This window comes from Lontra canadensis, unplaced genomic scaffold (assembly GCF_010015895.1).
Source record: "Lontra canadensis isolate GAN:19392208 unplaced genomic scaffold, GSC_riverotter_1.0 scaffold30, whole genome shotgun sequence".
Classification (NCBI taxonomy): domain Eukaryota; kingdom Metazoa; phylum Chordata; class Mammalia; order Carnivora; family Mustelidae; genus Lontra; species Lontra canadensis.
This window is the reverse complement of record NW_022631024.1, coordinates 9220888-9248763: the sequence shown is the minus strand read 5'-3', so window position 1 is coordinate 9248763 and position 27876 is coordinate 9220888. Positions and strand designations below refer to the sequence as shown.

Sequence of the window (27876 nt, the reverse complement as noted above, 5' to 3'; positions counted from 1 at the left end):
TAGGTTACATATGTTGAGTGTTTACTATGAGTCAGACATTCTGTTTAAAGTGCTCAAATGCTTTTATGTCATTTATTCCTCCCAGTGACCAAATGAGCTACTCCCATGTTCATTGTGGCATTAGTCACCATAGCCAAGATATGCAAACAACATAAGTGCTGTTGACAAATGAATGGGTAAAAAAATGTGATATATAAACACCCAATGGAATATTACTCAGCCATACAAAAGAAGGAAATTCTTCATTTGTGACAACATGGATAAAGCTTGGGGCTATTATGCTGAGTGAACAAAGTCAAGTAGAGAAGACAAATACTATATGATCTTGCTTATATGTGGAAAAAGCCAAACTCATAGAAACCAAGAGTAGATGTTGATTTCCAGGGGCTGGAATGGGAAGTGGGTGAATGGGGAGAGGTTAGTTGAAAGTATATCCTTCTAGTTATTCAGATGAGTAAGTTGTAGGGATGTAGTGTACAATGTCGTGACTGCAGCTAACAATACTCTTATATATTTTAAAGTTGCTAAGAGCATAGATCTTAAATGTTCTCACCACACACACACACACACACACACACACACACATACACACACGGTAACTGTGAGATAATGTATGTGTAAGCTAACTTTATTGTGGTAATCATTTCACAATATATATGTATACCAAGCCATCAAATTCTACACCTTAAACTTACACAGTGTTACAGGTCCATTGTATCTCAATAAAACTGGAAAAATAAACAATAAAAAAATCTTAAATGAGGAAAATTAAATTATACCATTTGGGCACAGATGTATATGTCATAAAATTAAAAGAGAAATCAAATAAGTAATTAGCATAAAAAGTAGGAATAGTGGGTACTAAGGAGGGCACGTATTGCATGGAGCACTGGGTGTGGTGCATAAACAATGAATCCTGGAACACTGAAAAAATAAAATTAAAAAAATAGGAATAGTGGTACTTTCATAGGGAAGAGAGGAGCTGCAATTTCACAGAGGTACACAGGCAGTTTCTGGAAAGCTGGCAATGATCTACTTCCTCAACAGGTGGTAGATACTTAGGGTTTTGCCTTGTGAGAAATCATCAAACAGTAAAAACAAAAGTTAGAAATTAAAATAAATTTTTAAAAATTTCAAAAAATTTTAAATAAACATTCCAAATAGAACTCATTCACTTAATCATTAATTTCTATATTAATTTCTTCATTCTTTTATTTAGCTAAATCCTATAGGGTATGGTAGTGTTTAGAACAGAGCTCCTCCTTTCATAGAATTTACAGTAAATCACAAGAGATGTTATACACTAGACTACAGGCTCTATGAAGTCAGTGGAAAGGTGTATTTTTTTCTTCATAGTAGCCCCAATATCGAGTGTTAGGCACCTAGTAGGAACTTCGTATATATTTGTAGAATGAATGGAAGAATAAGTAAAGCAGTTTCTTAGGCAATTACTTGTTAAATATCATTGAGAAAAATGCATTGAAAGAGAAACACAGGGAGTTTGGAAAATGTAAATCACAAAGATCTAACCTACCCTTCCTGAGGAAATGATGCTTCAGCAGAGATCTAAGGAATAAGTGAGTGTTCGGGAGAAGAGGAGGAGGAGAAAGCATTTTAGGCAGAAAGAATTTTGAGGGAGACAAAAACATTCAGACTATAGCAGTGCTTGATCCAAATTATTACAATGAGATAAGATTGCTGCGATTTAACGAGGGCAAAGAGGTATATGTTTGGAACTTGTGGGATTCACTGGGACACCAGCAGGTGCTCCCATGAATGGTTGGAATGAGTTAGACCTGTAATGGGTACTGTAGGCGGAGAACCCTGATTCTGATTGTTCACTGAGGACCCAAAGCTATGATATAGCACAGGTACAGAGTTCCAGAGTGATAAAGTAAATATTATAGAAGAAAAATGCAGGGATATAGCCCAGGTACAGAGTTTCAGGGTGATAACGTAAATATTATAGAAGAAAGCAGGGCATCACTAAGAGTGAATTTTTGTTAGATGAATTCTATGAACGATACGACATAATTGGTAATAAGGCTCCTGTGCCTTTGACACTCGCCTGAGGCTGCCGGAGGTGTCTTCTCCACACAACCTCTGCTTGAAATGCTTAGGGAGGATGTAATTTATACAGGGAAGATAAGAGAAACAAATATTTTAATTGGGGGGCCCCCAGCATTACTGGAATTTAGATCCACTTCAATCCACAGATTCCCTCTGTCAGATAGTTGTAACAAAGACCTTTATTTTTTTTCTTTTTTTAATAACTTTTTTATCATGTTATGTTAGTCACCATACAGTACATCATTAGTTCTTGATGGAGTGTTCCATAATTCATTTTTTGTGTGTAACACCCAGTGCTCCATGCAATACATGCCCTCCTTAAGAGCCCAGTGATGTGTATGAAGACATTTAAAATTGTAATAATGTTCTGTAACAACAGAGACCTGCACCAAACACAGCTAACAAGGAAGGGCATGGCCAGTAGAGTTAGAGCACCTGAAGTCAGACCTGAAAGACGCCATTGGACAACCAACCCAGAACAGCAGAAGCTCTGAACATATAGAAAGGAGATCTGGTGGAGGAGATGACATGTTACCTCTAATCTTGAAGCAAACTGCAGCAGTGGGGACTACAGCTTGTCCTACTAACACTCCTATTATCTTTTTTTAAAAAGGAAAATGGAAAATTGGAAGGGGAGATGAACAATGAGAGACTATGGACTCTGAAAAACAATCTGAAGGGTTTGAAGAGGTGGGGGGTGGGAGGTTGGGGGAACCAGGTGGTGGGTATTAGAGAGGGCACGGACTGCATGGAGCACTGGGTGTGATACAAAAACAATGAATACTGTTATGCTGAAAATAAATTTTAAAAAATATGATCCAGTAAAAAAAAAAAAAAAGGAAAATGGCACTCAGCCACCACTTTAAAGAAGTAGTGACAACGTGTAGTGAACTTAATGTGGGGGGCGAGAGGGTCTGAGCAGTGCGAGGGGTAAACAGTAGTAGATGCTGTTGTTGCCTCATCCATGTACCCTCAAGTCTTATCATTGTCCTGATACTGACAGGACGTATGGATTTACCCCACGTACTTTCAGATACCAGCATATCCATCTGTCTGAGAGCTATTTCTGGCTGCTGGAGGTGTCCCAGGGTATCCCATGAGTTCCAGATAGACATGCATAGCAGAGAAGAAGTGCTGAGGAATTAATGCTCCCTGGGAAAGCCTTCAGTCTCAGCTCGTGGGAGTTGGGTGGGGTAACTTAGAGGTGTGTGTTCTGCACTGGTTCCAGAGTTCCCCAGCTATAGTAAGGGCCAACTAGGCATGGTGGTAACTCATGTGGTAGTGTCCCTGCATTGTCTACCTTTCCTCTTCTGTCTTCGTTCCCCATTCCCTCCTGGTGTTTCCTAGGATCACCTCCCAAAAGAACTGCTTATATTCAAATTCTTGCCTCAGAACCTGTTTCTAAGTGTACCCAAACCAAGATAGATTCCAATATTATGGCTTTAAAACACCTTGTAAAAGGCCCACCTCTCTTCATAAGCACTGGACCAGGACATCTCAAATCTCTCATTTCATGGTGAATGCTATTTGGCAATAAAATGTCCTAAAATATGCTTGCCAAATTCTGTGTGTCTTATTTTTGGTAAATATGAACAACTAAAACCATTAAAAAGCATATGATTCAGTTGGCTTCATGATTACTCAGCAGGGAGGGGTCAGGCTCACAAGACCTACAACAATGAGAAGAGCAACTATGAAAACAACAGCAGCTATACAACAAAGGCTATGGTTATTTTCTGAGTCCCTTCTACATGTCAGAGATCATGAAAAGCACTTCAGTTATAGTCATTCAGTTATTTACCGTTTATCAATATTATTAAAACTTAGATTTTTACCTCATTAGTACATACAAGGTAACTCGGAGATGTTAAATAACTTACTCTAGAGTCTCCCAGACTCTAGATATGTGCTGAGGCTATGATTTTCAGATTGTTGGGGGTGTTTGAGGGAGCTCAAGAAACAGCACCCACTTTCCCAGTTGAGTTCTCAATCAACTACTGAATAAGACAAGGACACACAAAAGACAGGGGCCATATCGCCACTTTTCTCCTGATGAAGTCTAGGTTAGAGACATGACTTGAAGTGAGAACCTAAATATTTTCCTGACCAACCCCAGAAGCAACTATTGCTGGATTTGGGAGGGTTCTCAGGAGTCTATGAGTGGCCACTTTACCCTTGGAGGTACATAGCAGAGCACATGTCCCTGTGAACAGGTTGGTTCTCAATAAGAAACAGGGTTGGTCTGGGCTGAGTGTGCACAAATTTCTGTTCTGGGGCAGAGTGAGTAAGGTAGCAAACTAGGGCAGTTGTTAGATGAATTAAATCTCATCCACTTGTAGGTACAAGTCAAGCTGGGTGAAAAAATATTCCTCCCAACACTAGCACACTCTTCCACCTACATTGAATCAACCATTGGTGACCCATGTGAAGTGAATATGGAGGAATTAAATAATCATTGGAAGAATTCTCCTTAACACAGTTTCTACCTCCATATTCAGAGACCTCCAAAATATTTACCAGAGAGAGAAATCATGTAGAAGAGCCTTCATAAATAAATAAGAAGACTGGAAACAGGGCTTCCAGAGAGGGAGTGATTGAGGGTTTTCCCAATAGAGAGAAGGGAAGTCCTAAGATTAATTAAGATAAATAACAGAACTGAAGATCTGGATTCCATAAACATTTGTGGAGCACTTACTGTGACCCAAGTAAGCGTATATGTTTCTTATTATTTATTACTCTTTTGATGTAGTTGTTTTTCCAGTTTTACAGATGAAGAAACCAGACCTCAGAGAGGAAGAATGTTCCCCAAATTACATAGTGTGAGAGTGGAAGGCTTTTGGTCCTGATTTGTAACTTCTGACTTCAAGTCTTTAGTTCTTGTCACTATAACACTCAATATTATTGGAACTGGGGTATATGCATATAGGGTTTTGACTAACATAATTCAGTCACTCTATTTTATAAATGTTTCAGGAAACCAAGACTCAGAGGCAATCAAGTGATTAGCCAGCTGTCACACAGTTCATTTCTGACAAAGCCAACCCTGGAACCCAGGGCTTAAACTGCACCCCATTCTGATGTTTCAGTAGAACACTGCCTATTTAAATATAAAGTATCAGGTTACTTCCTTTGTGTTTCTTGCTACCAGACATAATGAATCCTATATTCTTGGGCCAATGACATCTTCCATAGTTCTGTTATAACTTGACCTAAACAAAAATTTTGACTTTCATTGTTGTTTTATATGTATACAAGCCCCCAGGCTTTGCTTAGAGACCAGTAAAAATAACAAGAGCCATTTTGAGAGTGGATAGTAAACTACTCAGAGCATGGGCATTTCACAGAGACAATCTGAGGTTACTGTTATCACTTGTCCCTCTCTGCCCTTAGATGTCAATCTGTACTTTGTAATACAAACATAAGAAAAAAGAAGTCGCATGTTCAGGGAAGCTTCAGTGGTTAGGCCATCAGGAGGCCAATTTCAACTCCCAGCTCTGAGTCTTGGAGTCAGGACCACAAGGTTCTGGGAAAGAATGTTAGAGTGTTATCCTTCTGAGTAGTTTTCCCAGAGCCCCCTTCATATCCCTGTTTCTTAGGCTATAGATGAAGGGGTTCAGCATGGGGGTCACCACTGTGTACATTATTGAGAAGACTCTGTCCTTTCCACCTGAGGGGGATGATGGAGGACATAAATAGACCCCAATAGCTGTGCTATAAAACAGAGAGACCACAGAGAGGTGGGAGGTGCAGTTGGAGAAGGCCCTTTGCTTACCCTTTGTGGAATTGATTCTTAGGATGGCCAAAGCAATATAAAAGTAAGATGTAAGGATGCAGATGAAGGGTCCAATTAGCAGTGTTCCTGCCACAAGGATGAGCACCAGGTCATTAACATAAGTACTGGAGCAGGCCAGATTCAGGAGTGGGACCAGATCACAGAAGAAATGGGGGATGATATTGGGGCCACAGAAAGAAAGCCTCATCACCAGGAGGGTATGCACTAGGGCATGGAAGGTAGTGACCATCCATGACCCAGCCACCAACGGGATACACCGTTGGGAGTTCATGGTCATGGCATAATGGAGGGGGTGGCTGATGGCCACATAGCGGTCAAGTGCCATCACAGCCAGGAGAAAGTTGTCCAGATCTGCAAATAGGCCAAAGAAATAAAGCTGTGTCAGACACCCACCATAAGAAATCAGTTTACTTCCTGAGCTAATATTATCTAGCATCTTGGGAATTATTGTGGAGATGAAACCAATGTCAGAAAAGGACAGATTAGCTAGGAAGAGGTACATAGGGTTGTGGAGGTGCTGGTCAGAAACTATGGCCAGGATGATGAGCAGGTTCCCCACAATGGTGACCAGGTACATGCCCAGGAAGAGCCCGAACAGGAGAGGCTGATGCTCCGGCTGCTCAGAGAGTCCCACGAGAAGAAATTCATAGATGCTGGTCTGATTTCTTCTGTCCATGTCTGGAATTCTGTATGAAACAAATTTTTATGATAAGTAACAAAAAAGTAAAATAATGCTGTGTGGAAAGTATTTCATATTCCTATTAGAAACATCATGTGGTTTAGTCAGTTTTGTTTTGGCAAAACTCAAACTTATAATAGTGTGTGTTATAAAAGACCATTTGGATCACTCTTTGTATAGTTATAGATTGGTGTCAGCACCCGACCAGCTATCCAAGGCTCTTTTAAACTATTCCAGCTGTTTCCCAACACATGGCTGTACCTTGTGAAAAAATAAGTGTGCTCTGATCACATAGATCCTGTTAGTTTTTTTTTTTTTTTGCTGAAGAATAATACAATTAAGTAAACAATGTTTTACTTACATTTAAAAATTAATTTAAATGAAATGAAAATAATATATGTAATATATAATTATAGATAATAATTCTAAATAATTATATCATCAGATTAAGATTTTTAAGGTAAAATTTCAGAACAACATATATATTTATAATTCCATTTTTATTAAAATTAAATTTACTCCATTCAGGCCCTTTTTTAAAGTTCCCAGCTCTTTGGGGCGCCTGGGTGCCTCAGTCAATTAAACCTCCAACTCTTGATTTCCCCTCAGGGTCATGGTATCCAGCCCCATGCCTGGCTCCAACTGGGTGTGGAGCCTGCTTAAGATTCTCTCTCTCCTTCTCCCTCTGCCCCTCTCCCCTCTCCACCCCCTCATGCTCCTTCTCTCTCTCTCAAATGAATAAGTTTAAAAAACCTTTAAAAATAAATAAACTCGTTTTTTTCATTCATTCCAGCTTTATCAAGATAAAATTAATAGATTAAAAACTGTATATATGCAAGGTATACAGTGTGATGTTTTAATATAAATATACATTGTAAAATGATGATCACAGTCACATTAATTCATACATCTTTTGCCTTAGAGAATGTAAATATCCAATTTGGCAGTTACAGTTCTCATGGCAAATGAAATTAATGATGTTTTTGGCTTATGCATCAGTCTCTTGTGAGTGTGATTGATGTGAGTCAGTCCATTTCAGTTTAACCCAGTGCTTGGATGAGATCCACACCACATGGGAGCATTTCCTGTATTTCACAGAATCGAATCTCTACTGTATCTATATACTTAAAACCACTACATGAGACTCATCTATTTGTCTTCAAGCAGAGTATTTAGGTTGCATAGCATAAAGGGAAAAATTTAGTTTGTACTCAGAAAATTTTGACTCACCTTCCCCCCCACTTTTTCTTAGATTTTTAAAAAATTTATTTATTTGACAGAGATCACAAGTAGGCAGAGAGGCAGGCAGAGAGAGGGGGAAGATGGCTCCCTGCTGAGCAGAGAGCCCCATGCGGGGCTTGATCCCAGGATCCCGAGATCATGACCCCAGCCAAAGGCAGAGGCTTAACCCACTGAGCCACCCAGGCACCCCTTGACTCACCTTCTTTATCAAACATTGTAATATGGCTTCGAATAACTCATTTAAACTGTCAAACTTTGGTTTCACCCCCATGAAGAAAGATAACTGAATTGATGTCATAAGCTGTTGTGAGTCTCCTTCTCACCATCAGAAAAACATCTAGGCTCTTTCTTATCATGACATTATTAGCCCTTTTTGAGTCTGTTTCCATCTTTCTGTCCAGTGACACTTCCCTGTTACGCCACACCAGTCTTGCCTGTGAAACCGCTAACAGTCCTCAGACAACTCACGTGTCTTGCCTGCGTGATTTGGTATTTAGCCCTTTCACCTTCCTAGATGCTTCCTCCTCCTCCTCTCCACCCGGCAAGAGCTTGGGTGTCAACACTGGACAATATTTCATATTCTCCTTTTGGAATCCATTGCTTTACCCTCTTTGCTCCCACAGCTCTGTATTCGAGTTTTGCTGGAACACTTGACATATTGCCGTATAATTAGTTGCTTATCCCCATTAGATGGTGTCTCCCTCAGTGCCAGGGACTCATTTTTCTTCATTTTGTTTCTTTTTATGTATGCGCTTCGCATGTACTATTGAATAAGATAGTGGATGGATGGGCAGTAAAATGGCTTTTTAAGCTATGATGAAACTGTATGATGTTATCATTTAGCTACCAGCATTGGCTTTTATACTTTAAGCAAATTACAGTTAATGGAAGAGGTGTATGAAGAACTTAGGTTGCCTAGCATACATTCTAATACAATGTGAAAAAATGTTTAAAGTATTTGAGTGTTGAATTAGTAAGTCTAATCGGTTGTGTTTCTTCCCAAGCACTGAATGTGTGGCTTGTTTATATCTTACATTTAAACTAAATATTGTTGGGTTTTAATTTAAAAATGCAGAGAAAATGGATGCTTGGAATTCCAATTTAGTAGGAATGTATCTTCTCATAGGTCTGAATCTGCTCCTTTGTACCCTTTCCGAAATGTTCCCCTGAATCGCTTTGCTTTTCCATATTTGAAAACAGTCAATCCGACCTGACATGTTCCATCCACATATCAAGTCCCTTTCAGGAATATGTGGAAGTTTCAGGAATGTAGTTTCAGGGACTAGAGGGTTAAATTCATAGCTCCGTGAAGTAGACCTCTGGATCAAGGCTACCCTGCCACTCCATCCTTTAGGGACTGATGGATATTAAGCCATCTTATACAACTCTTTTTTAAAAAATATTTTTTTAATTTCTTTTCAGCATAACAGTATTCCTTGTTTTTGCACCACACCCAGTGCTCCATGCAATACGTGCCCTCCTTAATCCCCACCACCTCTTATTTTATGAATGAGTAAACAGAATCTCCAAGAGCTGCTATAATCTGTCCAAGTTCAGTACTACAACTGATACCAAAAACAGGATTCCTGAAACAATTTCCAAAGGACCGTTCTGCTTCTCTTGACTGACAGGGAAGGGGGAAGCATGGCCAATGACTTACTGTCAGTTCTGAGTTGGGCCCAAGAAGAGCTCCTCGTTTTTTCACATTATGGTAGAGATTTGACTCTTCTGCTCTGGGTTCTCACTTGTCAAGAGTGGAAAAACCATATTTGATGACCAGATGAAAAGACAGCATCTTCCCCTATATTTAAGGCATAAAGGACTCCCTGGGACATGGAACCCTCATCTCCTCCAAGGATGGAGAGATGAGAGTGGGCCATCCTAGATCCTGAGTCAGCCAAACTGACTAGAAATGCAGAAAAAAAAAAAAAGAAGCAATCTCCCTGTGGTTTCTGGAGCAATCCCCAGAGCTCCCTGCTGGAAGTTGCAGAGACATCTGGGAACACCGGTCTCTGAAGTATTCACTGTGGGAAAAACCTTGGTCTGTTGCCCAGTCCCCAAACTCTAAATGAACTGCTCTGTGGCTTTGGGAAGTTCACTTATCCTTTCTGGACTTTTCTCAGGTAAGTAAGTCAGAAAACAAAATATTCTCTCAAATAGAATTTTCCGAGTTCACATTTTTGCCATCCTAAGTGTATGAAGTTGTAGCTCTTTGTGCTTTTATTTCACATTTCCCCAGTTCTTAATGATCCAGAGCACATTTTCTTGTGCTTGTCAGCCATTCTTATATCTTCGTTTTATGAAAAGTCTGCCCATTTTTACTGGGTTGATTGTCTTCTGATACAGATTTGTAGGAACTTTAATTCTGATTTGTAATGGATATACTTTCTCATTTTTCCTTTAGTTTAAGCCTTTAAAAAACCCCAAATTTTATCAAGATGGTTAGCCATCTTTAATTTCCACACATCTTGCAGCATTTCCTAAAAATGTTTGTCCTTTAAGGTGCCTGGGTGGCTCAGTTTGTTAAGTGGCTGACTCTGGATTTCACCTCAGGTCATGATCTCAGGGTCCTGGGATACAGCCCTGCATCAGGCTCCAGTCAGCCAGGAGCCTGCTTAAGGATTCTCTCCCCAACCCACATATTCACACATGCTCTCTTTCTCTCTAAAATAAATAAATAAATACTTTTAAAAAACATTTTACTTTTTTTATTATGTTCAGTTAGCTAGCATATAATACATTATTAGTTTTTGATGTAGTGTTCAACAATTCCTTAAAAAATGTTTATCTTTATTTTTTAATTTATTTTCAGCATAACAGTATTCATTGTTTTTGTACCACACCCAGTGCTCCATGCAGTCCGTGCCCTCTCTAATACCCACCACCTGGTTCCCCCAACCTCCCAACCCCCAATCTCTTCAAATCCTTCAGATTGTTTTTCAGAGTCCATAGTCTCTGATTGTTCACCTCCCCTTCCAATTTCCCCCAACTGCCTTCTCCTAACTCCCCATGTCCTCCATGCTATTTGTTATGCTCCACAAATAAGTGAAACCATATGATAATTGACTCTCTCTGCTTGACTTATTTCACTCAGCATAATCTCTTCCAGTCCCGTCCATGTTGCTACAAAAGTTGGGTATTCATCCTTTCTGATGGAGGCATAATACTCCATAGTGTATATGGACCACATCGGCCGAACAGTCTCCACCCAAGATTATAGATTCCAGAAAAACATCAAGGCACCTGATAGTCAAATTGAGGAATCGTAATTGTAGGTATAATCTCTTGAAAGCTGCTAGGACAAAAAATGTTTATCTTTTAATTTGAGTGTTTCCTTCACAAGTTTCAGTGAGGCAAACCTTCTGAAGCTTTATGCAGATATACAAATTATCTTTATTTAGATATATAAGAATATTTGTAATATGTTTTCACATTTGAGTGACAACTTTGCTGGATATAAATTATTGATTTTAAAGCTATATTCTTTTTATGCATTAAAAATATTTCATTGCTTTTTTACATCCAGTATAGCTATTAAGAAATCTGATATGAGTATGATTACTGCAGGCAAACTCCCCTTTGTCTCAAAACTTTTCTCTGACTTTGAAATTATTTTTTTTAAATTTTTTATTTTTTATAAACATATAATATACTTTTATCCCCAGAGGTACAGGTCTGTGAATCACCAGGTTTACACACTTCACAGCACTCACCATAGCACATACCCTCCCCAATGTCCATAACCTCACTCCCCTCTCCCAACCCCCCTCCCCCCAGCAACCCTCAGTTTGTTTTGTGAGATTAAGAGTCACTTATGGTTTATCTCCCTCCCAATCTCATCTTGTTTAATTTATTCTTCTACCCCCTTAACCCCCCGTGTTGCATCTCCACTTCCTCATATCAGGGAGATCATATGATAGTTGTCTTTCTCCGATTGACTTATTTCGCTAAGCATGATACCCTCTAGTTCCATCCACGTCGTCGCAAATGGCAAGATTTCATTTCTTTTGATGGCTGCATAGTATTCCATTGTGTATATATACCACCTCTTCTTGATCCATTCATCTGTTGATGGACATCTAGGTTCTTTCCATAGTTTGGCTATTGTGGACATTGCTGCTATAAAGATTCAGGTGCACGTGCCCCTTCAGATCACTACGTTTGTATCTTAAGGGTAAATACCCAGTAGTGCAATTGCTGGGTCATAGGGTAGTTCTATTCTCAACATTTTGAGGAACCTCCATGCTGTTTTCCAGAGTGGTTGCACCAGCTTGCATTCCCACCAACAGTGTAGGAGGGTTCCCCTTTCTCTGCATCCTCGCCAGCATCTGTCATTTTCTGACTTGTTAATTTTAGCCATTCTGACTGGTGTGAGGTGCTATCTCATTGTGGTTTTGATTTGTATTTCCCTGATGCTGAGTTATGTGGAGCATTTTTTTTATGTGTCTGTTGGCCATCTGGATGTCTTCTTTGCAGAAATGTCTGTTCATGTCTTCTGCCCATTTCTTGATTGGATTATTTGTTCTTTGGGTGTTGAGTTTGCTAAGTTCTTTATAGATTTTGGACATTAGCCCTTTATCTGATATGTCATTTGCAAATATCTTCTCCCATTCTGTCAGTTGTCTTTTGGTTTTGTTAACTGTTTCCTTTGCTGTGCAAAAGCTTTTGATCTTGTTGAAATCCCAATAGTTCATTTTGCTGACTTTGAAATTCTTAAAATTTATTAAAACCTGTAGATGTGCGAGCTTTTCATTTTTTTTCCTTTTCATCACTCTCTAGGCCCTTGAACTCTGAAGTCATTAATATTTAACTCTAAATAACTTGTCTCCATTATTTTTCCAAATTTTTCTTCTCCAATTTTATTTTTTGTTCTGAGATTCATATGATTTTTTTTCATTAATCCTTTTATTTTGCTTAGGAGATAAATTGCATTGTTTGATTATTTTTTAATGTGCTAAAATACACATAACATTTACATAAATTTACCATTTTAACTATTTTAACATGCACAAGTCAGTGGCATTAAGTATATTCACAGTGTTGTGCAACCATGACCTCTATCTTGGCTTCCTCTTTTAAGTTCAGTAACAATATCACTTCTAGTCAATGTTTGCTGGAGGTTCTGGCCAGGGCAGTCAAGCAAAATAAAATAATATAAAATAATATAAAATAAAAGGCGTCTAGGCTGGAAAGGAAGGAGCAAAACTCTATTTATTTTCTGATGATTTTTGTATATATAGTTGATCCTTGAACAACTCAAGTTTGAGCTGCATGGGTCCACTTATATGTGGATTTTTTAAAAAATAAATACAGGACAGTACTGTAATTTATTTTCTCTTCCTTATGGCTTTCTTAATAACATTTTCTTCTCTCTAGCCTTCTTTGTTGTAAGAATACAGTATATAATCATGGAATATACAAAATATGTGTTAATTGACTATGTTACTGTTAAGGCTTCTAATATTTGGCTATTAGTAAAGTTTTAGGGGAGTCAAAAGTTATACAGGGATTTTAGACTGCATGGTAGAGGTCAGTGCCCCTAACATCTGCATTGTTCAGTGGCCAACTGTAAAAGATACTAAGGAATCAAAAACAAACGATTAAAATGAATAAGTAGGTTCAAATATTGCAAAGTACAAGGTCAATATACAAAAATTGATTCCTATACACTATCAAGGAACATTCTGAAAATGAAATTAAGGAAGCAGTTCTAGGGTCATATGCACCCCAGTGTTCATAGCAGCAATGTCCATAATAGCCAAACTGTGGAAAGAGCCAAGATGCCCTCCAACAGAGGAATGGATAAAGAAGACGTGGTCCATTAAAGAGTAATGGAATATTACTCAGCCATCAGAAATGATGAATACCCAATTTTTTTATCAACATGGATGGGACTGGAGGAGATTATGCTGAGTGAAATAAGTCAAGCAGAGAAAGTCAATTATAGTATGGTTTCACTTACTTGTGGAACATAAGGAATAGCATGGAGGACATTAGGAGAAGGAAGGGAAAAATTAAGGGGTTCAGGAATTGGAGGGGGAGAAGAACCATGAGAGACTGTGGACTCTGAGAAACAAACTGAGGGTTCTAGAGGGGAGGTGGGATGGAGGGATGTGTTGGCCTGGTGATGAGTATTAAGGAGGGCACGTATTGCATGGAGCACTGGGTGTTACACGTGAACAATGAATCTTGAAATACTACATCTAAAACTAATGACATACTGTATGGTGACTAACATAACAACAACAAGAAAAGAAACAATTCTACTTACAATAGGATAAAAAAGAATAGCATATTTAAGAATAAATTCATCAAAATAAGTGGAAAATTCATGATCTAAATACAACAAAATATATTGTTGAAAGAAATTAAACATGTAATCCCACGTTCAAGGCTTGAGTTCATATTGTCAAGGTGACAATACTTTCCAAACTGATCTGTATAGTCAACATAAATACTACCAAAATCCCAGCTCTCTTCTTTACAGAAATTGACAAGCTGATTTTAAACTATATATGGAAATTAAAGGGATCCCAACTAACAAAAACATTCTCAGAGACATAGAACAAAGTGTCAGGATCCATATGTCCTGATTTCAAACTTACTACGAAAGCACAGTAATCAGGATAGTATGATATAGGCATGAAAATGGATTTAGACCAATGGAACAGAGCTGAAAATCCAGAAGTAATCCCTCATATGTAAATCCAGCAGGAATTTTATTTTTTAATTAATTAATTTTTTTTGCATTTGTTATTTGAATTTTTTTTAATATTTTTTTTCAGCATAACAGTATTCCTTGTTTTTGCACCACACCCAGTGTTCCCATGCAATCCGTGCCCTCTCCAATACCCACCACCTGGATCCCCCAACCTCCCACCCCCCGCCGCTTCAAACCCCTCAGATTGTTTTTCAGAGTTTTTATTTTTTTTCCCAGAGACTTCTTTTTTTTTTTTTTCAGCATAACAGTATTCCTTGTTTTTGCACCACATCCAGTGCTCCATGCAATCCGTGCCCTCTCTAATACCCACCATCTGGTTCCCCCAACCTTCCACCCCCCGCCGCTTCAAACCCCTCAGATTGTTTTTCAGAGTCCATCGTCTCTCATGGTTCACCTCCCCTTCCAATTTCCCCCAACTCCCTTCTCCTCTCTAACTCCCCTTGTCCTCCATGTTATTTGTTATGCTCCACAAATAAGTGAAACCATGTGATAATTGACTCTCTCTGCTTGACTTATTTCACTCAGCATAATCTCTTCCAGTCCCGTCCATGTTGCTACAAAAGTTGGGTATTCATCCTTTCTGATGGAGGCATAATACTCCATAGTGTATATGGACCACATCTTCCTTATCCATTCGTCCGTTGAAGCTCAGCGTAACAGTATTCATTGTTTTTGCACCAAACCAAGTGCTCCATGCAATCCGTGCCCTCTCTAATACCCACCACCTGGTTCCCCCAACCTCCCACCCCCCGCCCCTTCAAAACCCTCAGATTGTTTTTCAGAGTCCATAGTCTCTCATGGTTCACCTCCCCTTCCAATTTCCCTCAACTCCCTTTTCCTCTCCATCTCCCCTTGTCCTCCATGCTATTTGTTAAAAGATGCCAAGACAAATCAGTAGGGGAAGAAATATTTTTTAAATAAATGGCTCTGGGAACACTACAAGCAAAAGAATGAAGTTGAATCTTTTTGTGTGTGTTCATTACTCAAAATTAACTCTAAATAGACCATAAAAAGCAAGCTACATAATTAAAAAAAATCCTCAATACATATATTTAGCAAAGGACTCCTATCTACAATATATAATTTTTACAAATTAATGTTTGAAAAGGTGAATACCTAATTAAACAGTAGCAAAATAATGGGAACATGTTTGTTACAAGAGAAAATAGGTAAATGATCAATAAGCATAGGCACAAGAGATAAACTACGTGAGTTCTCAGACAAATGCACATAAAAACCATAAGACATGATTTCTACAAACCCAGAAGAATGTGTCCAGTGGAGAAGGACAGTATAAGTGTGGCTGAGGAAGTGGACCACACTTATTCATATTTTATAGGGATGAGTGTAATTGATAAAGCACTTTATCTAACTTTCCGGTATTAACTACCAAGGCCAAAAATATGCATACACTCTGCCCCACCCCCAAATCCCATTCTCCAGAATGGATACATATACATACAAAGAGTAGAAATGTTCCATTTGGGATTAGGTTCAAGCAGGTCCAGAGAGCACAAGGCAACAGGAATGGTTATGATCTCCATGTTCTGGACCTTGGTTTCAGTTTCTTTTCACTCAGCTCACACCATTGGTCTGTTGGGGTAGAAAACACTTGAACCTGGTTCATGGATAAAATCATGATATAGTGTAATGAGTTGAAAACAGATGGATGTCCATTGCCTGGATGTACACTGCCATATACAACCCCACCCCGGAGTGATTCTAAGGAAGAGGAAAAAGGAAAAAAATCCAGTGCACAGAGCATCCATTTGCTTGCCTTTTTTGAACAGAGGTAGAAGCCCAAAGATAAGAATATAAGCAGATTCTTTGAAAGTGATGAATGCCTCACTCAGATAATATTGTTAGTATAATTGAAAATCATGCATAAAAGTAAACCAAGCATTATTCAAAGATAGCAGGTCCAGAAGGGTTTTATGAAAAGCTAGTAAATTACAGCAAACAAAGAATAAAAAATTGAATAAGATATAAAAGGATTCAACCAGGGCTAAGTATTCAGGAACTTCTTGGTGCTGTCAATATGCTCGATCCCTCACTGATTTTTACCTTGAAAGGGCAAATAATGAGGTAGGTATTTTCATACCTTATTTCATCTGCCCTTTTGCTGCCATGAAGGATGTCCCACAACAGGATTGTCAAACCTGGTTGCACTAGAATTACCTGTTTGTTTTGTGTTTATAAAAAATACTAGGATCTCTTCTCTAGAGAGTTCTAAAGCTCCAGAAAACACTAATCTACAGCTAGAATTCAAAAGCACTGACAATGACAGATAGCTACAAGGAACAGAAATGGCCAAGAGAATTGGCCAACAGAACTGGGAACGAAAACCTGAGACCCATATTTAGAGAGACCACTATGAAACACTTCCAAGGTTGGGCTGACATGGCTCCAACAACCTGCATGCCCCCCATTGTAAACAGCCTGTCGCTGTGGAATCCTCACTTTTCTTTCCTCACTAGTTCCAGTGAGCTGACAAAATGTCACATCATGGGTAAAACTATGCCTGACCACGGGTAAGCATGTTACTTTTTGTCATGGCAACTATTACCATCTGACCTGACTGGTCACCATCTGACTAAATTGGACACGTGTCTGTCTCTACCATGTATAGGTATCAACAATATCTCATTCATTTTTACATTTTATCAATAGTGCATAGCACAGTGCCTGGCATATGGTAGGCATCAGTGTACATACTAGCTTAAAGTGAATATGTCTCTTTCCACAAACATTAGCACCAAGAAGCAGGACACTAAAGCAGAAGTTTGAACACCAGAGTCAGACTAAGAATAAATTTAATACTTCTTTCCCCACTTATTAGCTTTGGTCTCCATCTGTAAAATATAATAATCATAGCATTTAACCCAAGATCATTATAATTGGAGAAATAAATGGCATAATACATGTAGAGAGTTAAGAACATGGAATAAAAGAGAAAAAAGCTTTATGGAGAAATCATGATGATTGGACTTGTATTTAGTTAATTGCATGTATGTACAGCTGCATGCCATTTTGAATTCTATCAGGGAATTCCATAAAGTCATGGAATCAGTGCTTCCTCTGCCAGATATAGTATTTGGAGATTAATTATTTCTGATTGAATCATAGGTTAAAAAATATACATGCATTAGGATAACAGCAAACAGAAGAAGTTCTAATTGACCTTAGCCCCGTGTAGCTTAGATCACCCTACACAACACCAGGGAAATATTCACATTTATAACATAGCACAAGTCCTTTATGAAATACACCCACCATACACTGTTAGGTTTGAAGTTTAAGAGAATGATCCCGGATCCCTTCTTTTGAAACCTAAGCAAATGTGATAGGTGATGGTGTTGCTTCACAAACACATGGGTTCTCCAGAGCGCAAAATCAAAATACGGCTGTAGGATCAAAGTCCCTGAGAAGATAATGTATGAATTCCAAAAAGGTTTCTCAGTGCAGCCTTCATGTCGCTGTTCCTGAGGCTATAAATGAAGGGGTTCAGCAGAGGAGTCACAACAGTGTAAAATACAGATGCAACCCTGTCCTTACCCCCAGAGTGAGATGAAGGGGGAAACAGATAGACAACAATTGCTGTGCCATAAAACAGGAAGACACCAGTGAGGTGGGACCCACAAGTAGAGAAGGCCTTCTGCCTCCCAGAGGCAGATGGGACCCTGAGGATGGTGGAGATGATGTGTGCATATGACAAAATGATCAGAGAGAGAGGACCAGTGAGGATCACAGAGCCCACAGTGAATAGGGCTACCTGGTTGGTGCTGGTGTCTGAGCAAGACAGTTGCAGCAGAGGGACCACATCACAGAAGAAGTGATGGATGCGGTTGCCTGCACAGAAAGAAAGCCTAGCCATAAGCAGAGTGTGCAGGAGAGCAGCAAGGTTGGTGAGAAGCCAGCATGCAACCAGAAGGAGCACACACACCAGGGGCCTCATGAGCGTGGAGTAGTGAAGAGGCCTGCAGATGGCCACATAGCGGTCATAGGCCATCACCCCCAAGAGGAAGTCGTCCAGTGCTCCAAATGTCATGAAGAAGTGCATCTGGGCCAAACACCCTCCATATGGGATGGTCTGACTTTGTCTCTGGATGTTTACCAGCATCTTGGGGACGGTGGTGGAAGAAAAGCAGGCATCAGCAAAAGAGAGATTGGCCAGGAAGAAGTACATGGGTGTGTGGAGGTGTGGGTCAAAGCCAATGGCCAGGATGATGAGCAGGTTCCCCATGACAGTGACCAGGTACATGCCCACAAAGATAGCAAATAGGAGAGGCTGCTGCTCTGGCTTCTCAGAAAGACCCAAGAGGAGGAATTCAGTGACACTGGACTGGTTGATTCTGTCCATGCCACTACTCCTTCTGGAAGGAGAGAAAAAACAAGTTAAATAGTGTAAAAAAAAAAAAAGTTGGTACTTCTAGCCTTCTCTAAAATAAACACCCCCCACCCAATTCACATATGTCTCTATTCCAAGTTCCTGGACCTTCCCTCCAAGGTCTGCATTGCTCCCTACTTTTTAATCCACTCAAGAAGGGAGATCAAGCTGGCTGAGAGGTTAAAATGCAGAAGCAGGGGCACCTGGGTGGCTCAGTTGGTTAAGCGCCTGTCATCTGCTCAGGTCATGATCTCAGGGTCCTTGGGTGGAGTCCCACATGGGTCTCCAGGCTCAGTGGGGAGTCTGCTTCTCCCCCTCCCTCTGCCTCTCTCCCCTGTTCATGCTCTCTCTCTCTCTCTCTTTCTCTCTCTGTCTCAAATGAAAACAAAACAAAACAAAAACCTCTAAAATGCAAAAGCAAGGTGATAGGTAGCTGTTGGAGAGCTGTTGGAGTTTCAGGATACCTCCGTCACTTCTATATGTTCACTGAGATCCTCATCCCTGACTTCCAGGTCCTAAGCCCATCTATACTGCGAACCGTAAGAGCCAACACTTTGAATTCTAAGCACTACATAATGCAGCATCTAATTGAAAACCTACACATTTTTATTACATACACTTCACTAATGGGTTACTGAAATTCGGTGAAATTAAGTCATTTACATAATATTACAAAGACGACGTGAATATAGCATGGGGGTCTGAAGCCATTTCTCATGCCCCTGGACACCCTGAATCAAGGCCAACTCCGCTTAACCCCATCCTCTGCCGGGGCAGACGTAGGTGACTTTCTCTCTAAGGAAGTAGTTTCCACTGCCCATCCCAGGATGGGCTGAGAGACAGGAGGCAGGGACTCAGACTGGTATCTTTTGTGGGTATCAGAGGGAACACCCAACCCTGTCTTTTTCTTGGAGCACTCACCAAGATGCCCAGACAGCATCCACCAACAAAGTCAACCCCCTTGCACCTGTTCTCAGTTTGGTCTCACAGGACCTTGCTTTGGGCCTGCAGGTTCTTCTTAGCCTACAGCAAATGAGAGAGCAGAGGCCCCAGGACCTCGGGCTACACCAGGCCAGCCCAGATAGCAGCAGCCCAGACTGCAGAGGAGGTTGGATGTGCTTCCCACATTGTCACAGAAGTATTTCTAGGTTCTGTGCCCCAGGAGTGTGATTCCCCAAGCTGGTCCTCAGAGACAAATCTGAAGTAATTGCTGCAGCTTCATGGTTTGGCTCCCTGGGCCACACTCACCGAGGAGCATGCGCGGAGGGAATGCATGGCACGCCGCTGGGTTTGCATTTGATAAATTTTGTCCCCAGGGATGTGTGTGCCTCTCCATTCTTAGTGTGGTGGCTGCTCTGGGAAATCTGCTGGGAAAGCTGGTAACTGGGGCAGAAGGGGCTCCAAACGGGAGGTGGAAAACAACAAACTTTGATTCCAACCTGGACAGAAGGTGTCCTGGCCTTGCTTACCTGGGGTGGGTTGTTTGAATTTTATGAGCCTTTGGGTTTCAAGTTCCTGCTAAGAGGATGATTAGCTTATTAGACTGCCAGCTCCCACCCACCAAAATAATCCTAGACAAGCTGAGGTGAGCAAAAAATCTAGACAATCACAAGAATATTAAAAAGTGAGAGTCCCATGGGACTAAGGAAGATGGCTCTGAGCCGGAATGTGTTGTGGGGACAGAAGGCTGGGTGGAGACTCGCCGCGGGGAAGAGGTCTATCCCTTCCCTGTGAGAGGAAACTGGGAAAAAGTGAATCAAGCCTGCTCTCGCCTGTTTCTGCCCCTACTGGGAGTATTTAGATGACAGAGGCTTGGAGTTCTCCACAGAAGTCCTTCTGGATATTTTTTCTTTTGTTTCCCTTGCCTTTGGAGATGTGTCTTGAGAGAAGTTGCTGTGGCCGATGTCGAAGAGGTTACTGCCAACATGGATGAGACTGGAGATTATGCTGAGTGAAATAAGTCAAGCAGAGAAAGTCAGTTATCAGATGGTTTCACTTATTTGTGCAACGTAAGGAATAGCATGGAGGACTTCAGGAGAAGGAAGGGGGAAATAAAAATCAGAGTGGGAGACGAAACATGAAAGGCTATGGACTCTGGAAAACAAACTGAGGGTTTTAGAGGTGGGGTGGAGGGATGGGTGAGCCTGGTGATGGGTATTAAGGAGGGCCCAGATTGCATGGAGCCCTGGGTGTTATTCGCAAACAATGAATCATGGAATACTACATCAAAAACTAATGATGTACTGTATGTGATCTAAGAAAAAAAAAAAGTCCCAGGGTGCTTGGGTGTCTCAGTGGGTTAAAACCTCTGCCTTGGCCTCAGGTCATGATCCCAGGGTCCTGCGATCCAGCCCCACATCAGGCTCTCTGCTCTGCAGGGAGCCTGCTTCCCCCACCTCCCTTGCCTGCCTCTCTGCCTACTTGTGATCTCTGTCAAATAAATAAATATATTTTTTAAAAGTCCTTCTGGATAGTGAATTGAGGAAAGTGGACAGTTAGTGACTAGTCTATGTCATTCACTCTCATTTCTTCACACTAAGTACTCGGTGTTGAGGTATTACCATAGGAAGACCGCTTTCTTCTCATTTCTGTTTGATCCTAGCGGTTTGAAGATAAAGATGGGACAGATAAAGCTGGGAAATGGAATGCTGAAAGGCAGGAGAAAATGACTGTGGTTGATGATAAACGCAGCTTTCCCACTTAGCCCTCACCCTGCCGTCTCCTTCAGCTCTCAGGACAGACGGCTTTTTGGCCATGCTGACTGCACAGTGCCTGGAAGATATCCAGTCCCATACAGGGAACGCGGATCCACAGGGAGCCTCTGGTTGATGAGGGAGCAGAAGGCTTGCTGAGGACAAGGCAGAAGCTGACCCACTGCAACCTCACCACACCCCCCAACTCCAGGGCAGGACATAGGTGACATTCTTCCTGTCTTAATGTTAGTACCTTGCTAGAGGGGAAAAACAGCCTTAACCTGACCATGACAAGGCTTTAGGTATCTCATAGGTCCTCTTTAGCATATGAAAAATTCTTTTGAAACCTCCCTTTACTTTACATTCCCCAATTCGCCACCCCTCACAACCCCAGGGGCAGCAGCTCTTTCTGCCCATGGGTTCTGTCCTAGTGGTTTAATAGAACCACCTTTTTGCACCAGGGAGGTCTTAAGAATTCTTTTTTGGCCATCTGCTCTGGTCCTCACTTATATTCTAAAACTTCATCATAGTCAGCTTCTCAGTGATTCTGTTATTCTCCTCACTAACGTATTCTTTATTGCTTTAGGGAAAGGATCTCAGATGATTTTCCGGTCTCAGATGATGAGTCCATTCCAACATGGCCCCAGAATCCCTGAGATTCTCACCTCTTCCTCTTAACTTTGCAAGCGGTTGCAGCATCTGCATTCCACTGACTGTGAGTGCCACCATGTCCCAGCCCAGCAATGGTCCCAGCAATGTAGGAGCCCTTGTTCCAGGTGTTCCTGTCTCCTGACTCACAGGAGAGTCCTCCCATGTCAACCAGTTTTACCCTGTCTAGCCTAATATTTCATGATTTCTTTCTCCAGCCATGTACATTTCTTCATTGACTAGTGAAATGTATTAGCTAAGTGCTGCTCCCCTTTGGATGAATCAGGTAAATATTCCTATAGCCAGGACTGTTATTTCATGCCGGGGCTGCGCTGACATCTGTTCCAAGTTACTAGTCTAGAGAAAATGAGCGAGGCAGGCATTTTGAGGAAGGCACTGCTGTCTCCAGCTCTCAGAGCAGATCTTATCAGTTGTCTAGTGCTGCATAACAAACCACCCCCAAACTTAGTGTTTAGACAACAACCACCACCTTTTACTTAGTTTACATTTCTTTGGGTTAACATTTCAGATTTGGCTCAGCTGGCTCCCGGGTTTTGGGTAGGCTCACACTCCTGCTCTGTGGTCTGCCGCCCATCAACTGGGTGAGGCGACAACTTCAGGAAATGGGTGGCTTGTTCTAGTGAATGAATCTCTGATACCAGAACTTTAGCCTCCGGCTTTCAAACGATATCGGGGGTGTGTCTCATCACTCAGTGGCTCTGGACCACCTCCTCCTTGAATGGTGCCTGCAACTGCAATTCTCTGCTCCTACCTGTGCCTTCTGGTGATGCCAACCAGGGTTACAACAGCGTCAGCAAATCCCTGACTTTTCTTGCTGCCTGAAGTCTAGCCAGATGCTGATTTCATCACCCTTCTTGCTTTCTAGTGTTTGAAGATCAGGTGAATCGTAAGCATGCACTGACCAGTGAGTTAATGGCCAGGGACAATTTTAGGTGGCAGTACCCACTCTGTGTACATTGTAAAAACTGCCTACATCAGGAAATGATTGGACGCCCCAAGATCAGGAACATTATATCACCATGTCAACACACCTACAGACCAGTAACTTCTCATTTCCTGTCTTGACAAAAATTTGTGCTTTTCTGTATTCTTTTCCTCCTGCCTTGAAAAATTTCTCTTTTCTGTTTTGCAATAACATACCCATACTTCAAAACCCATCACAAATGTTACCTCCTTGGTGAAGTCCTCCTGGATTCATCTATCCAGGAGGACAAGAGAAAATTACATGTGATTTGCATTTTAAGCAGAACTTGAAGATTGCATCGTATGTGTTAAAGACAGGCTAAGCACTTTACATGTGTTATCTTTTTGATTTCTCACAACAGCCTTAGATGGTAGTTACTGTAGTTACTAATACTATTCACTTGTTTATATTTGGAAAAGGAGCATTGGTGCCCATTGGTGCTAGAAGTCATTCAGGAAGTGAATACTGAAACTGATACATAAACAGTTTTTGTGATTCCAGTGTAAGCCTTAGTTTCGCTTAAAAAATTATTGAAAAAATCAGAGTTGGTCAGTGAGTGAGATTTCAGTCATAATTATGCAGGGAAGAAATTGATGGAGCAGAGTGAAGTTTCCAAAGTTTCTTCTGTGGGTTATTGAAAAATCCTCTGCAAGTTGTTAGGATAGACCCCCCAGGGGGGATGCAGTAATGAAATCGATATATTTAAAAATGTATCTGAACATAGGTTGTTGGCATTGTACTGACTGAAGAATGATGGCCTCATAAAAGAAACCTGGTGAGAATCCAGGTCATGTGGCTTGATTCATAAGTCATTTCAGAAAAGCTAGCTACAGATTTATGCTCAAGCAAAAGGCCTCTTCTCTTGGGGAAGTATGAGGATCTGAGGCTGTTTATACTTCTGTCCTAGCTTCTGATTTTCCTTGCCCCATCCTTAAGTCATTTGGTAGTATTGAGAGAGAAGTTGCTGATTGGAAATGTGTATGTGAACAATGTGACAGAAGCAAGAAAAGAAAACAAACTAGTAACTGAGAGAAATTTGTGGGGTGCCTGGGTGGCTCAGTCATTAAGCATCTGCCTTTGGCTCAGGTCATGATCCCAGAGTCCTGGGATCGAGCCCCACATCGGGCTCCCTGCTCAGTGGAGAGTCTGCTTCTCCCTCTCCCACTCCCCCGCTCGTGCTCTATCTCTCTCTCTCACTGTGTCTCTCTCTCTCTGTCAAATAAATAAATAAAATCTTAAAAAAATTGAGAGAAATTTGTGATTTCATATCCATTTAGGCATAGTGTAACCATTACGGGTGTGCATTTTGGAACCAGATACCTGGGTTCAAATTCTGGCTCTGCCACTTAATAACTGTGTTACTTCCTATAAATAATTTAACCTTTTTTGAGTCATTGTTTTCTCTTCTGTACAATGTAAATATTTACCTCAAAGAAATATGTTGAACATTGCTCAAGAGAATGAAGATCTAAGCACAATGCCCAGAAGGAGAAAATTTGAACATTTTTTCTCCTGATTCTTCCAGAAACACTGCATGATAGAGAATACATTTTTAAATTTTTTAATTTTAGTATAGATGACATGATAGAGAGTATTTTATTACCTCCTTTTATGAGTAGGGAAATTGTGGCTCACTGAGGTTATTTAATTTGGTGTAGGTTGGAAAGCTGGCAAGAAGCAGATGTAGATTTAGATAGGCACCAAGATAACTCTATTAGTTGATATCCCCTGAATTCCCAGAATGATGTTGTTGGCCTCATGGAGATCACAGTGCCCTTCTACTCAAGAGTCTCCCCAAGGCACTCTTCATGTCTTTGTTTCTCAGGCTATAGATGAACGGATTCAGCATGGGAGTCACCACAGCATACATCACTGCTGCAATCCTGTCCCTGCTGGCTGAATCATAGAACAAGCAAACAGCTGAGAGGTGGGAGCTGTAGGTGGAGAAGGCCTTCCACTTCCCACTCGTTGATGGGACTCTCACAATGGCAGCCATGATGCAGACATAGGAAATGATAATTAGCAAGGGGATCAAGATGATTAAAGCCCCTCCCCAGTATATTAACACACACTGGTTGACATAAGTATTGGAACAAGAGAGCTTCAACAGGGGGAGAAGTTCACAAAAGAAGTGGGGGATAATGTTGTCAGTGCAGAAGGATAACTGAGCCAGGAGAATGGTGTGGGTCAGAGAGTATGACTCAGTGAGTATTAGGGACATGACCAATAGCAGAGTACAGCATTTGGGAGTCATGACCAAGGCATAGTGAAGAGGGTGGCAGATAGCCTCAAGCTGGTCATATGCCATCACTGCCAGGAGGAAGACATCTAGACCAACGAACCATAGGAAAAAGTAGATCTGAGACAGGCATCCACTGTAAATGATGGTTTTCCTATCAGCCTGGATGTTCGCCAGCATCCTGGGGACTGTGGTAGATGCTAAACACAAGTCAGTGAGGGAGAAGTTTGTCAGGAAAACGTACATGGGGGTGTGGAGGTGTAAATCAGAGACAAAGGCCAGGATGATGACAATGTTCCCCAGCACAGTCACCAGGTACATGCTCAGGAAGATGCCGAAGAGGAGGGGTTGCTGTTCCTGCTGCTCAGACAGGCCCAGGAGGAAGAATTCAGAGACACTCATTGTGTGGTTTCCTGGTTTCATGTCGCGGGTGTAACTAAGGAACAAAATGGAGGATGACACTTCAAAAACGTTTCCAGCCATGATATTGTCTAGATGGAAACAAAGACATAAAATAAAGATGGATTGTCTCCTTGACATCTGAAAGAATGCTATGAGGTAGTCATTGTTATGCCGGTATTATTGATGAAAGAACTGAGTCACCTAGAAAGTGCTGGAGGTAAAGTTTACATCTGGCAATTTTGACTTTAGAGTCTGTGATCATAACCTCTTTATTGATCTGCCTCTGATCAGGCACCCAGAACTAACTCATTTATCCATTCCACATTCAACCAGTACTTACTGTGTGTCAGTCTCTGCTCTCAAGGACCAGAGAGACAATGGTAACAAATACAGCAGGGCCCCTGCCCTCATGTAGATAGTATTCTAGCTGGAGGACCTGGGTAACAAACACTTAAATAAGCAAGAATGGGTTACTCAACTGAAAACAAAATGTAGCAGTGACTAGCAGGTTACTTTAAATGTTGTGGTCAGCAAAGGACTATGGAGGAATGGATAGGATGGGGCCAGCCAAGTAAAGAATTTCGTGGAAGAGTTTCAGTTGCAAGCAACCATAAATGCAAACATAGGAAGGAGCACATACATTTGGAGAAGCAGGAAGAAGGGAAGTGGGGTCAAGTGTGGTGGGTGTAGGACGGGAGTGGCAGACAGGTGGGTGAGGAGGCAGGCAGGTTAGAAAACGGCATGAAGTGTAGATTCTCAGAACCAGCAGAGAGCCCTGGGCGTGGGGGCTGTTTAAGCAGCAGACAGCCATGATCTGACTTCAGGTATGGAAAGAGCATCCTGCTGCTGTGAAGAGAAGTGCTGTAGGGACCAGAAAGCAGACAAGATAATAAGAAAGCACATGTGGGGCCCAGCAGGGCAGCTGGGGAGACAGAGTGAAGTGGATGGATTTGGGCTCAGTTTCAGAGAGTTTGGGGACCTTGCCCAAGGAACCACAAGTGGTAGATCTGGGCCCTAGTAAATGGCCTTTGGCTTCCCCAGCTGCACCTGCACCTTTGAGGTACAAATAGTAAAGCTGTGTGAAGTGAACAGGAAAGAATTAAGGTGATTTCTTTTACCCACAGGGGCTGTTTAAAAACTGTATAGCTACAAGAAGCACAGAAATGATCTCTAGACTCTTTCTTAATTGGCAGAAGCTCTGGAATGTTCTGGAAATGTAAAAAGACTAGGAGGAGAGGTGCCAGAGACATGGATAACTCTGTTATCCCCAGTAGGGGAGAGAATGAAGGGGAAAAGGCGTTTAAGGCCCATTTACAAAAATGCATAAATAAAAGCCATTTATGATGTGTTTACAGTATGCCAATGACTAGTGTCATTTAATCCATACCACCCCTGTGCTAAGTATTTCCCTCACATTTTTCAGATCAAGAAACAGGGCTCAGAGAGGCTAACTGACCAGCCTGAGATCACACAGCTAATAAGATATCTTTTCTGCCAAACGCGGAAGTCAGTCCACTATGCAATTCTACTTCCTAAGACAGGCAGATCTTTGTTTTCTCATGGGTACTATAGATACTTGTCAACTTTGGGAGTACTTTGGGTATTTCTCAATACTTTGGGAATGTAACCATGTGGAGTTGATCCATCCTTTAGAATGCCTCTACAGTGTCTACAGGGTCTAGGGAGCTGTGTTTGCAATTTTTCATCTATGCCGATATCTGCTGATCGCCTACCTTATGGCAGAAATGCCTGTGCACACTGGATATTTAAGACTAATCAGCACAGGCACAATCCCTGGGCTTTCAGGCTAATTGAAGGGACTGACAATGAACAACTTAACAAGTGAACATATAGTCAGAAACTCTGATTAGTACCGAAAAGCAGAGGTATAGTAGTATCACCAAGAAAGTATAATTGGTGGACCTAATTTAGATCAGAGGCCAGGGGACAATTCTTTGAGAAACTTAGATCAAACTGAGGGTCTGAAGTAGTCATTAGCTCTGACAGTAGGATAGTA

At 41.2% G+C, this 27876-nt stretch overlaps 3 protein-coding genes across 3 annotated transcripts; all 3 read right to left on the bottom strand.

Moving 5' to 3' along the window:
* Positions 1-5606: 5606 nt before the first annotated feature.
* On the bottom strand, positions 5607-6539 carry LOC116872847 (olfactory receptor 1-like). The gene has a single exon (XM_032866368.1). It carries the CDS (start codon positions 6537-6539, stop codon positions 5607-5609), a length of 933 nt encoding a protein of 310 aa, XP_032722259.1.
* Positions 6540-17917: 11378 nt separating this feature from the next.
* LOC116872845 (olfactory receptor 1361-like) lies at positions 17918-18871 on the bottom strand. Its single transcript, XM_032866367.1, has one exon. The coding sequence runs from the start codon at positions 18863-18865 to the stop codon at positions 17918-17920; it is 948 nt and encodes a 315-aa protein (XP_032722258.1). The 5' UTR covers positions 18866-18871.
* A 6112-nt stretch (positions 18872-24983) lies between these two features.
* Positions 24984-25880, bottom strand: LOC116872832 (olfactory receptor 1G1-like). The gene has a single exon (XM_032866353.1). The coding sequence runs from the start codon at positions 25878-25880 to the stop codon at positions 24984-24986; it is 897 nt and encodes a 298-aa protein (XP_032722244.1).
* Between the last annotated feature and the right edge of the window lie 1996 nt (positions 25881-27876).